We start from the raw sequence: 14881 nt of genomic DNA, 5'->3' as shown, positions 1-14881 counted from the left end.
ACACTGACTTAGGCATCGGAGGGGTCACGCCGAAAACACTTTCGGCGCCCCTTGACCTAGTTGTTGCTTGTGCAGAACTTGGTGGTACCCGACCCGACCTGCTCCATAAAGAAATTGGAGGATCCATTCTACCAGACCGAACCCGAGGTAAAATTCCGACATCATCAATTGGCGCCGTCTGTGGGAATTTGAAGAAAAAGAGTTTCGATGGCTGATCAGAATGGAAATCATCCTAATTTAGAGTTGTTAATAGCTCAGGCTGTTCAGAGGGCTTTGGCAGAGAGGGATGAGGCAAATATTCCGCACCCCGATCATAATGCCCACCTCGAGGAGATCAAAAAATTGAAGGAAGAAATGGAGCAGCTCAGGAAGAAGCAGGCCGGGTACCTAGCTACCACAATCAGAAACATTCCTTTTACTCAGGAGATATTGGACGCTGACCTTCCCAAACAATTTAAATTGCCCCACATCGGGGAGTACGATGGTAAAGGCGATCCAGAGGAACATTTAGCACGCTTCGAGAATGCAGCTCTGCTGCATAAATATTCGGATCCGATCAAGTGTAGGGCTTTCCTTACTACTCTCATAGGACCAGCCCAGCAATGGTTCAATACGTTACGCGCTGGGGAGATCAAGGAATTCAAGGATTTTAGCAAATCCTTTTTGCATCACTTTGCTAGTAGCAAAAAGCATCCTACCACTACTTTCAGTCTCTTTGCAATCAAACAACGGGAACATGAAAATTTGAGGGCATACATTCGAAGGTTTAGTGCCTTGGCTCTCGAGGTACCCATGGCTACCCCAGACCTGCTCATCAGCACATTCATGCAAGAGCTGGATACAAAAGATTTTCTTAAATCTTTAATAAAAAGGCCGCCGGAGACGTATGAGGAATTACTTGCCCGAGCTGAGAAATATGTCAACATGGAAGAGATTCAGGTCTCGCGAGCAGCTGTGAAGAGGGAGCGACCAAAAAGCCCAAAGGGCAATAGGGTTCCGAGCAATGGGACAGGAATGGGACAACCATTCCGACCTGCGCTGTTGGGAGAATTCAGCTCTTTCACTCCCTTGCGCATGAGTAAAGTCCGAGCCCTCCAAATTTGTGATGATCGAAAGCTCACACAAAGGCCTCCATGGACTGAGAAGGGACCTCGGAACAGGGAATCAGATAAATATTGTCACTTTCATAATGAGTATGGGCATATTACTGAGAACTGTCGTCAATTAGATCAAGAGATTGAAAGAATAATACAACAACATGCTGAATTAAAAAATATATTGACCCGTCAAGAGGGATATTGCCCGAACAAGAGACAACAAGAAAGACCGAGGCAAAGAGCCAGGACTGCTCCTCCCCATGAAGATTTCAATCACCCGAATCAGGGCCAGCCCGAAGATGACCGAGCTCATCAAAGACCAGCTCCGCCTGCTAGAGGAATTATAAACATGATTTCTGGAGGCCCTACTGACGGAGATTCCAATCGAGCTAGAAAAACTAGCAGTAGAAAATTAATAAATATGGAGATTGGGAATCAAATCTTTCATACTGGCCCGACCCTCTCCTTTGGTCCAGAAGATTTGCAAGGGGTTTCCAGCAACCATAACGATGCGCTGGTAATAAGGGCCACAGTCGCAAACTATGACGTAGCTCGGATATTCGTGGATTCAGGCAGTTCAGTCAATGTTTTATTCCAAGAAGCAATAAATCAAATGGATTTGGGACAGTACAAGATGGAGCCTGTGGTAACATCACTCTTTGGTTTCACGGGTCATGCCATCCGACCTGTTGGATTAGTCCACTTACCCTTAACTCTTGGAAAAAACAACACTCGCAAAACCCGAATTGTAAGTTTCATTATAGTGGACGCCCCATCCGCTTATAATGCTATACTAGGCAGACCTGCCATGACCACTTTCATGGCTGTGGCATCAGCTCTGCATCAGAAAATGAAATTCCCAGTGGGTAATGAGGTTGGGGAGGTGCAAGGTGATCAAGTTATTTCGCGCAAGTGTTATGTGGAGGAGGTCAGAATAGAGCAAAAAGTAGCCAGGACTGATAACGTCGACCCACCTGGAATTTCTGGCATGGAAAAAATCAACTTGATAGAAGACACATCTGTCACCACTAAAGAAGAAACTGAAGAAGTAATAATCTCCCCTCCTTTCGGGGTAGTAAAAATTGCTCGAACCCTGGAAATAGAGTTGAAGCGAACACTGCTGGAATGCTTGCAAAAAAATAAAGACGTCTTTGCATGGTCAGTTTCAGACCTGGTAGGGGTCCATCGGGAAATATCAGAACACAAGCTCAATGTGATAAAAGGTTATCGCCCTATTATTCAAAAGAAACGACACTTCGGTCCTGAAAAGGATGCAGTAATAAAGGAGCAGGTGGACTACTCAAGGCGGGGCACATTGAAGAAATCCACTTTCCGACCTGGTTGTCCAACATAGTCCTAGTTCCAAAGTCTACGGGAAAATGGCGCATGTGTGTAGATTTTCGAGATTTGAATAAAGCATGCCCAAAGATTGTTACCCCCCTACCTAGAATCGATCAGCTGGTTGATTCGACTGCAGGGCATGAATTACTCAGTTTTTTGGATGCTTATCAGGGATATCACCAAATTTCCTTGGCAAAAGAGGACAAAGACAAAGTGAGTTTTGTCACATCAACTGGAACTTATTGCTATGTGGTCATGCCGTTTGGACTCAAAAATGCCGGGGCAACATATCAGAGACTAATGGACAAAGTGTTCGAGCAACAAATTGGGAAAAACATTGAGGTATACGTTGATGATATCCTGATCAAAACCCGAACTGCAGACCAGTTCATCACCGACCTGGCTCAAACATTCCAGACATTGAGAAATTATCAATTGAAGCTAAACCCTAGAAAGTGTACTTTTGGAGTCCGGGCTGGTAAATTCCTAGGTTATATGGTTACGAGAAGGGGAATTGAGGCAAATCCTGAAAAAGTCCAAGCTATCATTTCTATGAGCTCGCCCAGAAATGTACAGGAAGTACAAAGGCTGACAGGAAGAATTACCGCATTAGCCCGGTTTATAAGCAGATCTGCAGATAGAAGTTTATCCTTCTTCAAGGCACTGCGAAAGACCAAAAATTTCGAATGGAATGAGGAAAGTGAGAAGGCCTTCCAGGATTTGAAGACCTATTTAAAACAATTGCCCGTGCTGAATAAGCCTATTCCAGGGGAAGAGTTGTTCCTATATCTGGCAGTCACACCCCGAGCAGCCAGTTCAGTCCTGGTCAGGAAGGACGGGGCAAATCATCAGCCTGTTTATTTCGTGAGTCATGTCTTGAAGGGAGCCGAGCTCAATTATTTAACCCAAGAAAAACTTGCCTTAGCTCTGGTAATCACCGCAAGAAAATTACGGCCTTACTTCCTGTCACATCCCATCACCGTGCTCACCAATAGCGTCCTGGGAAAAATTGAAACTAATCCAGATGCATCAGGTAGACTAGTCAGATGGATCACAGAATTGAGTGAGTACGATCTCAAGTTTGAACCTCGAACAGCTATAAAAGCTCAAGCCCTGGCTGACTTCTTGGCAGAGACAGTCCAGCTAGAACAAGAAGAGCTATGGAAGATTTTTGTAGATGGGTCATCATGTCAGTCAGGGAGCGGAGCTGGAATCGTGATCATCTCACCTTGGGGTGAAGAAACTAATATATCAATCAGATTGGACTTCAGAGCCTCTAACAATGAAGCAGAATATGAGGCATTGCTACTCGGACTTAAGGCAGCACGGAATTTGGGTATCTCCCGGGCTACTCTATATTCCGATTCCCAACTAGCTATTCAGCAGAGCAACGAAAAATTTGAGATCAAAGATGATAAAATGAGGAAATATGCTAAGGCATTAGACACAGCTAAGGAAGGATTCACCGAGCTGAATTTAGAGCTCATCTCCCGAGCTGAGAACATCAAGGCTGACCATTTGGCTCGCCTAGCTAGTGCATTGAATGATCGGCCTGATCCCATTGTTGCAGGTCGGGAACTTGTGTCTCAGTTGGAAACTCTTGATGATATGCTAACTCAAGTACCAGAAGGGGATTGGAGATATGACATACACACATATCTGACTAAGAAGGAATTACCAAATGATAACAAAAAGGCCAAGGAAGTAAAAAGAAGGGCTCTTCGCTTCGTCATGATCGATCAAATTTTGTTCAAGAGATCTTTCTCTCAGCCCTTGTTAAAGTGTTTAGGCCCTGACGAGGCAAATTACGTATTACGAGAAATTCATGAAGGGTCTTGCTGAAGTCACCTGGGCAGTCTTGCCCTAGCTCGCAAAGCTCTTCTTGCTGGTTTTTTTTGGCCTACTATGTGCAAAGACTCCTCAGATCTGGTTCATTCGTGCTATAATTGCCAAAGACACGCTAACCTACAGTGGAGACCTGCAGAATACATGAAGGCAGTGGTGGCTGCTTGCCCTTTTGACCAATGAGGGATGGACATAGTAGGGCCATTCCCTGTTAGCACAGGACAAAGGAAATTCTTGTTGGTCGCAGTCGATTAATTTTCCAAATGGGTGGAGGCCGAACCCCTTGCGAAGATTACGGAGAACGAAGTGCTCAATTTTTTATGGAAAAATATAGTATGTCGCTTTGGGATCCCTCGCAGGCTAGTATCAGACAATGGGCGACAGTTCTGTGGATCTAAAGTCCGAGCATGGTGTCAAGAAATGAAGATTGAACAGGTTTTCACCTCTGTCGCGTATCCACAGGGGAATGGACAGGTCGAAGTTACCAATAGAACGATAGTCCAAGCTCTCAAGACACGACTGGATGCGGCTAAGGGCAAGTGGGCAGATGAGCTCCCTTTCGTATTGTGGTCCTACCGAACTACAACTCGGTCCGGTACAGGTGAAACCCCTTTCAGCATGGTATAAGGGACTGAAGCTGTGCTCCCAGCAGAGATAGGGCAAGAGAGTGCAAGAATCATGGCGTATGGGGAAAACAATCAAGAATTACGAGCAATGGATCTAGATTTACTCGAAGAAAACAGGTCCCGAGCTGCAATTAGGCTAGCGGCCTATCGCAAACGAATGACCCAAGCATACAACAAAAGAGTATACCCCAAGGTTTTCCAAGAGGGAGACCTGGTTATGCGAAAAATACAACATCAAGGGGAACGAGGAAAGTTAGAAGCCAAGTATGAAGGCCCATTCAAAGTGATAGGAAAAGCCGGAGTAGCCGCATATTACTTGGAAGATGCTCAAGGTAAAAAGGGAAAAAGGCCATGGAACGCTCAGCACTTGAAAAAATATTATCCCTAACAGCTCAGTTCGGGCCTCATCATGTTATCTATTTTTCACTAAACTGGCACTTAACCAGTTATTTATATTTTTGAAGTTTTCTTGTTTACATTAGGATCATTCCTGTCTAGTGTCAATTTTATTTTGGAAATATGGCGCTGAAAAGTTTTGGTCTGTTTTTATAAAACAATTTTTTGAGAAACATACCTTGCAAAGCTCAGGCAGGTCTGGCACTCAAAATCCACATCAGTGGTCTCAAAAGCCCAGGCAGGTCTGGCACTCAAAATCCACATCAGTGGTCTCAAAGCCCAGGCAGGTCTGACACTCAAAATCCACATCAGTGGTCTCAAAGCCCAGGCAGGTCTGGCACTCAAAATCCACATCAGTGGTCTCAAAGCCCAGGCAGGTCTGGCACTTAAAATCCACATCAGTGGTCTCAAGGCCCAGGCAGGTCTGGCACTCAAAATCCACATCAGTGGTCTCAAAGCCCAGGCAGGTCTGGCACTTAAAACCCATATCAGTATTAGAGCCTAATAGCTGAGCAGGTCCAGCACATCAACTACTTCGGTAGTAAGCAGGTCTAGCATTAAAACAATTTCCATTAACGGTACTTAGAACTTAAAAGTTTAAAAATATGGATCGATCTCAAGGGCTGAATTAAGGTTGAACAAATTCATTATCGCCCTGCCGTAATTAAGTCAGTTCGGGCATATATAGGTCGGGACTTCATAAACTTGCATAAGTTTGCTCAGTTATTAAGTCAGTTCGGGCATATATAAGTCGGGACTTTATAAACTTGCATGTTTGTTCCGTTATTAAGTCAGTTCGGGCATATATAAGTCGGGACTTTATAAACTTGCATGTTTGTTCCGTTATTAAGTCAGTTCGGGCACATATAGGTCGGGCTTTATAAAACTCATAAGTCTGGCTTCAGTTATTAAACCAGTCCGGGAACATATAGGTCGGGACCTTATAAACTTGCATGATAAAAGTTTTGTCAGTTATTAAACCAGTCCGGGTACATATAGGTCGGGACCTTATAAACTTGCATGATAAGTTTGGTTTCAGTTATTAAAACAGTCCGGGCACACGCAGATCGGGGCCTTAAAACAGTCGGACTTGGTAAAATTTCTCGCATTTTTTAAAGAAACCCGAACTAAAAATAGAATAAGAAATAAACGTTCATTCATAGCAACAATGTATCAGCCCGACCTGGGCAATAACAAAAATCGATGACCACGCAGGGTATCATTCATATCATGTTTTTAGACAATTCAGAGCAGGAAGAAGAAATAATCAAGGGGTGGGGGCATCCTGTGGCCTTGAGTTCTGGCCGGGACTTGTTGTTCTCTCCGGCCCGGCCTCCTCGGAGTCCTCATCAGGCATGTCATCTAGGGCCTTGGAACAGTCCAGGAAAAGGGCGGGGTGCTCGGTCTCTGAATACCCATTAGCCCTGAACTGGGCTAAGCACCCCTTAAAACCCTCGTCAAAAAAAGTAGCTGCCTTCTCAGCTACGGCATTAGAAAAATCAGCGGAATTCAAGAATTCTCTTTTCCCGACCTCCTTCGCAGCCTCAAGTTCCCGAGTCAGGGCCCGTACTTGGTTCTTTAGTTCAATCTTGTCCACTTCTAGCTCGGAAGTCTTTTTATGAGCAGCCTCCAGAGCATCCCGTATGGATTCAATCTCCACCCTCATCTCGGTCACCTTTTCATCATGATCAGCCTTCATTTCCCGGGTTTTTCGTGTGAGCTCAGAAATCCGAGCAACGAAGGCCTCCTGGTTCAGGTTGTGTTCCTCCCGGTCTTTGAAATCTCGGCTGGTGATCTCCCCTCCCCAAGCTAGAGCCTGTGAAAACATGAGGTTAAAACCCAGCTCGGTACATGACAGCTCCGTATACAAGGTAAGATCGAAAAATGCAATATACCTGCAGGGATGCAAGAGCGAAGTTCTGTTCAGCCTCCAAGGTAGGCACTCCTTGAAGGATTTTTAAATCAAAACGAGAAATCAGGTTCTGCATTATGCCTAGGCACCCTTGGGGGTCGGGCTTCGAGAAAAATGACATCTCTGGGACCCCGGGCTGATCTGGCATTCCCTGAGGTTCAGCGTCAAGTAGGGACCCGAACTCTATTATGGGTTCTTTGCCACGGGCTCGGGACGAGGAAACAATGGACGGCTGCTCAAGCTCGGGAAGATTGGCGCTGGGCTTTTCCTTGGTTTTGGAAGCTTTCTTTTTTGACTGTTCAGGGGGAGGAGGTTCGGGATGAGTTCTGGCCTCACTGTCCTCTGTTTTCTTCCTCTTCAAGTTCTTCAGTGCAGCTCTGAAGTTGGCAGGCATAGCGGCAGATTTGATCCTGTCGTCTAAAAATAAAAAATGTATACATATATAAAAATACGATAAATCAAAGGCATAAGGGGAATCAGTCTAAGATAAGGATAGCACGGGTACAGGGGTACTACCTACATCCCCTTGGATCTCTACTCCCTTCCCACTGAAGCCATAATGACAGAGCAGATCCTCCTCAATCAGGCTCTCAATATCAAAAGTTTGCGCAGACATGGTATTGATAAAATTGGTAAATTTGTGAGTAGGTAAAGCTGGCAGTTCAGGACTGGTAAAGTTCATAGCCCAGTTAGACCGGCATTCCCATGGCTGGTTGGGGTTGACAAAAAAGTATCTGTTTGTCCAGCCTTTGTGGGAGCTAGGCTTACCCTTCAGAAAGGGGTATTCGGGTCGCATGGAAATATAGAAGCGGCCCGGGGCGGTTTTCTTAATTTGCAAGAAGTAAATGAAATTTCCTATGTCTAAGGGAATTCGGAAGAAACAGAAGAGTACACCTAATGATAGAATTGAACTAAAAGAGTTCGGGGATAATTGACTCGGGCACACACAAAAGTATTGACATAAGTAGGAAATGCAGTTCGGGACTGGAAATCTTAAACCCATCTTGATTTGATCTAGGCTGAAGCTCAAGAAATTAGGAGGGGGTCTGTGAGCCCGGTCTTTACGGCCCGGGATTATAAGATCATAGGTATCGGGCATTCCCAATTTCTCCCTAATGAGGGGACCTAGGTCTGGACTTAGATGGGAGGCCAGGACTTCATACCATTGTTTCCCTTTGGCAGATAATCGGGCTTCATCCGACCTGAGTTTGTACAATCGCTTTAATTTTTTTATACGAGTCTCCGACAGATCCAGGTCTGAGCTTGGATTATCCGAGTCGGAGGACTCGGGGTTGTTAAGGGGAGAGCTGGGTGCTTCAACAAATTCTACTATTTCTCTAATAGAGGTCTCATCTGGGGAAGACATGTTAACTAACCTTGTGAAAGGAAGACTTACAGGTGGAACAGTTGAAGCTCGGTAAGTAAATGAGCAGGTCGGGAGCAAGTAGTCCGGGTCGGGGGAGCTCTTGAAATTTTGGCAGCGTGACAGTACAAAAGTGAAAAGTAAAAAACAAAATTTTTACTGACCTATTTATAGAGGAAGTAAGATGATCTAAGCCGTCGATTAGCTTCTTGATCTACGGTTCGGGACGGGACAGGTCAGAGCCACTAAGGCTTTGGGAGATGAACCGTCATAAGACATCTGAGTCATCCATTAAAAGCACATCACGCGGATCTTGATCTGGACCGTTCAAAGAAACACATCTCGTGGATTCAATTCTGGGCTGTCTGTACAAAGCCTGTATAGAACGGGGTCAGGACTGAGTAATTGGTCTAAACTCATTCTTCTTTTAGACCAGTTAGGGAGGTACTATTGTTACCCCAATAAAATATTTCCACCCGAACCCGTTTATAATGGGTTTACCTAGCATAGCCCAAGGTGGTAGGGTCCAGTCCAGTCCAAAGCTATGTTGGGCTTTGTCATGACCTGGGCTGGTCATAATGGGCCGAGCTAGGTTATGCTTTAATGGGCCATGTACAATCTTTTTCTAATTCAAGTGGGATTTTGATATATACGAGATAAGCTTAGATCTTATCAAATATTTATGAGATAGAGATAAGCATACAAAGGGACCAATGAGTGAGGAGTCCTACTCCCTAACATGTTACAATTCGACTAGGTAACTTATTCTATTTTTACTATAAATACAAGTATTATTCATTATTCATTACTCACTTTTATATTCACGCACTCATATCTCTCAGTTTTCGCATTAATCATACCCTCTGCCTTCAAGACACTGACTTAGGCATCGGAGGGGTCACGCCGAAAACACTTTCGGCGCCCCTTGACCTAGTTGTTGCTTGTGCAGAACTTGGTGGTACCCGACCCGACCTGCTCCATAAAGAAATTGGAGGATCCATTCTACCAGACTGAATCCGAGGTAAAATTTCGACATCATCAAAAACCAATGCGGAAGCGTCTAAAAACTTAATAACAAAATATTAAAGCAAAAAACCCAAAAATAAAAATAACGAAATTTAGTCTTATTGATCATCTATCACCATCCCCAAAACATATCTTGTTCACGAACTTCTACATCATCATCTTCATCATCTGGGAGGAAAAATTAAGGGGTGAGTGTTTTGGGAAACACTCAGCAAGTGGGGCCGATCGATCATACCAAAATATATACATATATATATTTATTTCAAAAACTCATGAATTAATTTAAATCATAAACATTTCATATCATGTCTCAACATAGCATAACATAAATAACATCATAACATATTTGACATGACATAACATAATCTTTGACAAGACACTGAAATTCCTCTCATTATTCGTGGCTAACTGATAAGTCCCTATATGTAATCCCTCTAAGGGGTGAGGCCATAGAACGATTATTATACCCACCGTATCAGGGCCATAACATAACATGGTTCGAAAATTCCCCTTCCACTCCTAATTTGATTCATAAAAGTGTCAAAACATAGTTTCAGCAAAACATTATCATGAACAATATTAAATAACAAAATTCCAACGATTAACATGAGCGATCAAATTTTTAAATCATACATAATAATTTTAAAACATAAGCCCACTTACCGTATACGTTCGTGCAAGAACAAATACTACAACCGACGAAGCTTGACCGAAAACTTTTAGAAGAAACTCTCGAAAATTCAATAATTGAATTTTCAAAAATTCCAATTTGCCTCTTCGAAACTTGACAGCCTATTGAACCAATTCTTGAGAATTAATCCTATCAACATTTTATACCAAAATCCACGTGTGAGTGGGAAAGAAGATTGGGTCGAACACTTTGCATCAAATGCCATGAAACTTTCGAGAATGGCTTGACTCACCTTAAATTGTGATTGGTTAGATCTAGAATTCCTTCCTCCTATTTCCTTAGCCTTGACCTTCGAAATCAAAGATAGGATCAGTACAAATAATGAGTCTCCCTTTTCGAAACTAGGCAGAGAATGAAATCACCTTACCAACTCGAGTTGCCCAAGACGTGAGTCACCTTCGGTAGCTAAAGCACTTTGAAAACTCAGCAGCTACGGTGATCGAAAATCCAGCAGCTACAGTGTTCAAACTTGAGAGGTTATGAGAGGTTTTTCGGGAGATGTATTTCCGAGAGAAAAGTGCTGAAGGGAGTCGGTTCTTGTACTTAAATAGGCGTCAGATTTGATCTCAATTATAGAGGAAAGGAAATCTCCATCTTTATTCCTTGATTTAAAATTCTGAAATTACATTGATTTGTGTCCAAAATATCGATCATCAGATCATGGAAAAAAAGTAAGAGTATACTTTGCATAATCTGAGAGATCCTTCCATATTTGTGAAATCTTGCTGACCAAGTTTCGGGATTTCACATACCTCCCTCCTTATGAGAAGTTTTGTCCTTTAAACTTGAATTAACTTGCTCTTCAAATAAATAAGGATACTTCTCCTGCATCTTTTCTTTCAACTCCCAAGTAGCTTCCCTTTCAATGTGATTTGACCATTGTACCTTGACGTAAGGGATGGTCCTTCGTCTAAGGACTTGGTCCATGGTATCCACTATTCGAATAGGAACTTCTTCATATTTCAGCTCTTCATTCAGATTACCATCAGTCACTAGTGGCTCTGCGTCCAAAATAAGACTTGAGTTGGGAACATATTTTCTTAGCTGTGAAACATGAAACACATTGTGAACCCTTGACATAGCAGGTACTAAAGCTAGTTGATATGCCAATGTTCCTGCTTTGTCGAGAATCTCAAATGGTCCCATATATCTCGGGTTCAATTTTCCAGCTCTGCAAAATCTCACAACTCCTTTCATAGGTGAAAGTTTGACGTAAGCCTTTTCGCCAACTTCAAATTCCAAAGGTCTTCTTTTTAAGTCCGCCCAAATTTTTTGGCGATCTTGTGCAGCTTTAAGTTTCTCCTTGATTATTGCAACCTTTCCCACTGTCTCCTGAATAATTTTGGGTCCGATAATAGCCTTCTCTCCGACTTCATCCCAATAAAGAGGAGAACGACATTTTCTCCCATACAGTGCTTCATACGGAGCCATTCCAATACTGCTATGGTAGCTGTTGTTGTAAGCAAACTCAATTAAAGGTAAATGTTTGCTCAATTGCTACTGATATCCAAGGCACATGCCCGCAGCATATCTTCAAAGGTTTGGATTGCCCTCTCAGTTTGGCCATCAGTTTGAGGGTGATAAGCCATACTGAGTATGACTTTACTCCCCATAGCTTGCTGAAAGCTCTTCCAAAAGCGCGATACAAATCTTGGATCTCGGTCAGACAAGATACTGACTGGAACCCCATGTAGCCGTACTATATTATCCATATATAGCGTAGCTAATTTGTCCAAACTATACTTCATGCGTACTGGTAGGAAATGCGCAGATTTTGTGAGTCTATCTACGATCACCCAAATACCATCATGCCTCTGTTTTGATTCAGGGAGTCCCACCACAAAATCCATGGAAATGTGCTCCCATTTCCATTCCGGGATTTTTAGTGGTTGGAGTAGCCCTCCAGGTCGCTGATGTTCTGCTTTAACCTGTTGGCATACTTGACACTTAGAGACGAATTCTGCGACATCCTTCTTCATTTCATTCCACCAAAAATTCCCTTTTAGATCTCTATACATCTTTGTACTCCCCGGATGTACTGAAAACTTTGACTTGTGTGCTTCAGACATGACTTCATTTCGAAGATCATTGATGTCCAGTACCCATAAACGTCCTTTCATCCATAGGATTCCTTTATCATCAAATTGAAAGTCTGGTAACTTACCCTCCTTGATTTGGTCCTTGAACTTAGCCAACGACGGATCTAGGTCTTGGCTCAACTTGACTGTTTCACGAAGACACGGTTGTGTCGTTAATGAGGCTAGAATATTCTTGCTCATGTTCTTTCGACTCAAGGCGTCGGCCACTTTATTGGCCTTACCTGGATGGTAGCTTATGATGAGATCGTAATCTTTTAAGAGTTCGATCCATCTTCTTTGTCTCATATTCAGCTCCTTTTGCGTGAATAAATACTTGAGACTTTGGTGATCAGTGAAAATTTCACACTTGGCACCTTAGAGGTAATGTCTCCAAATTTTCAGTGCGAACACCACTGCTGCTAACTCAAGATCATGAGTGGGGTAGTTTTGCTCATGAGGTTTCAGCTGTCTAGATGCGTAGGCGATCACTCTCCCTTCTTGCATTAGCACGCATCCCAAACCTTCCTTTGATGCATCACTATATATTGCAAAATTTTTTCCTTCCTCAGGTAGCACTAGTACTGGTGTAGATGCTAACCTTTCCTTCAAGGCCCCGAAACTCTTTTCATAGTCCTCATTCCAATCGAACTTTACGTTCTTTTGAGTGAGTTTCGTAAGAGGTATAGCTATTGAGGAAAATCCTTCAACAAATTTTCGATAATAGCCAGCCAACCCCAGGAAGCTTCAAATTTCAGTCACTGACTTGGGTCTGGACCAGTCTGTTATTGCTTCAACTTTCTTGGGATCCACCGAGACTCCGGCTGCTGAGATAATGTGTCCCAAGAATGCCACGCTTCTTAACCAAATTCACACTTCTTGAATTTGGCATAGAGTTTATTCTCCCTTAAGGTTTGCAGTGTAATACGGAGATTTTCTTTGTGATCCTCTTCACTAGGTGAGTATACGAGGATATCATCAATAAAAACCACCACGAACCTATCAAGAAACTATTTGAAAACTCGGTTCATGAGGTCCATAAATGCTGCAGGGGCATTTGTCAAGCCGAACGGCATTACTAAAAATTCGTAGTGCCCATATCTTGTTCGGAAAGCCGTCTTTGGAATATCTTCTGTCTTGACCTTCAACTGGTGATAGCCCGACTGCAGATCTAGTTTGGAGAAAACAGTAGCTCCTTTAAGTTGATCGAACAAGTCATCTATCCTTGGAAGAGGATACTTGTTCTTGATTGTGATCTTATTGAGCTCTCTGTAATCTATACACATTCTCATGCTTCCATCCCTTTTCTTGACAAATAAGACTGGGGCTCCCCACGGGGATGCACTCGGTCTAATTTGCTTCTTGTCCAGCAGCTCTTGTAGTTGCTCTTTCAATTCCTTGAGTTTCGCTGGTGCCATTCGGTAAGGAGCTTTCGAAATCGGAGCAGCTCCAGGTTCTAGTTGAATCTCAAATTCAATCTCTCGGTCTGGAACCATTCCGGGTAGTTCCTCTGGAAAGACATATGGAAACTCTCGTACAATAGAAAGATCTTCTAGTTTGAGCTCTGGCTCTTCTTTTACCTCACTCACCATAGCTAGGTAAACTTCTTCGCGACCTTTTATCGCCTTCCATGCTTGGGAGGCCGACAAGAGGGGTTTTCGCGTCTTGGTCTTGCCTTGGAATGTAATTTCTTCGAGGTTTGGGGTTCGAAGTTTAACATTCTTATCCCGACAGTTAACCACTGCATGATTTCTAGACAACCAATCCATCCCAAGGATAACATCAAATTCTACCATGTTGAGTTCAACCAAATCAGCATCAAAGATTTGTTCACAGACACACATCTTACAAGTTCTATGTATCTTGAGTGTCTCAATTATCTTGTTAGTAGGGGTTGCTACTCTCAGTGGTTCAGTTAGATTCTCAGAGATAAGCCCTATCTTTTTATTGAATCTCTTAGATATAAACGAATGAGTGGCACCACAATCAAATAAAACATATGCAGGCTTAGTATTGATTAAAATGGTACCTGCCACGACTTCATTCGCGTCATCAGCCTCTTCTTGTGTGATAGCAAACACAAGGGCGTTGTGCTTTGTCTCTTTAGGTTGGGCCTGCGCAGTACTAGTATTTGGCCCGGTCCTTGGCTTCACTGGTGCAGGAAAATCAGTCATTCGGTGCCCCAACTTCCCACAATTTAAACAGGCGCCAGTTTTTCGATGACATTCCCCTTCGTGATGGAAGTTGCAGGTAGGACACGGTTTGATCAGTGGTCGACTTGGAGCAGAGTAAGTTCCCTTGGATGGTCCACCAGTTTGGTTCGTGCGCTTGGGTTTTGGCCCGATTGCTGTAGATTGACCAGACAGAGGTCGTTTGTTCTTGAAGTCGTCTTCCCGACGCTTGATATCCGATTCAGATCGGATATCTGTTCCCATAAAGTCTGCAAAGTTGGCAGGCTGAAAAACTGCTAACGCCGACTGGATTCGGCTATTCAACCCTTTTTTGAAAC

General features: G+C 43.3%; 2 protein-coding genes across 2 annotated transcripts; both read left to right on the top strand.

The window, feature by feature from the left end:
• Positions 1-207: 207 nt before the first annotated feature.
• LOC140869917 (uncharacterized) lies at positions 208-2451 on the top strand. Its single transcript, XM_073272984.1, has one exon. The coding sequence runs from the start codon at positions 208-210 to the stop codon at positions 2449-2451; it is 2244 nt and encodes a 747-aa protein (XP_073129085.1).
• Positions 2452-4703: 2252 nt separating this feature from the next.
• On the top strand, positions 4704-5297 carry LOC140869886 (uncharacterized). The gene is made up of 2 exons (XM_073272983.1): positions 4704-4818; positions 4936-5297. The coding sequence occupies exons 1-2, from the start codon at positions 4704-4706 to the stop codon at positions 5295-5297; spliced, it is 477 nt and encodes a 158-aa protein (XP_073129084.1).
• The last annotated feature ends 9584 nt before the right edge of the window (positions 5298-14881 follow it).

Source organism: Henckelia pumila, chromosome 1 (genome assembly GCF_033568475.1).
Source record: "Henckelia pumila isolate YLH828 chromosome 1, ASM3356847v2, whole genome shotgun sequence".
Classification (NCBI taxonomy): Eukaryota; Viridiplantae; Streptophyta; class Magnoliopsida; order Lamiales; family Gesneriaceae; genus Henckelia; species Henckelia pumila.
The sequence above is the reverse complement of the archived record's forward strand: the minus strand, read 5'-3'. Positions and strand labels throughout refer to the sequence as shown.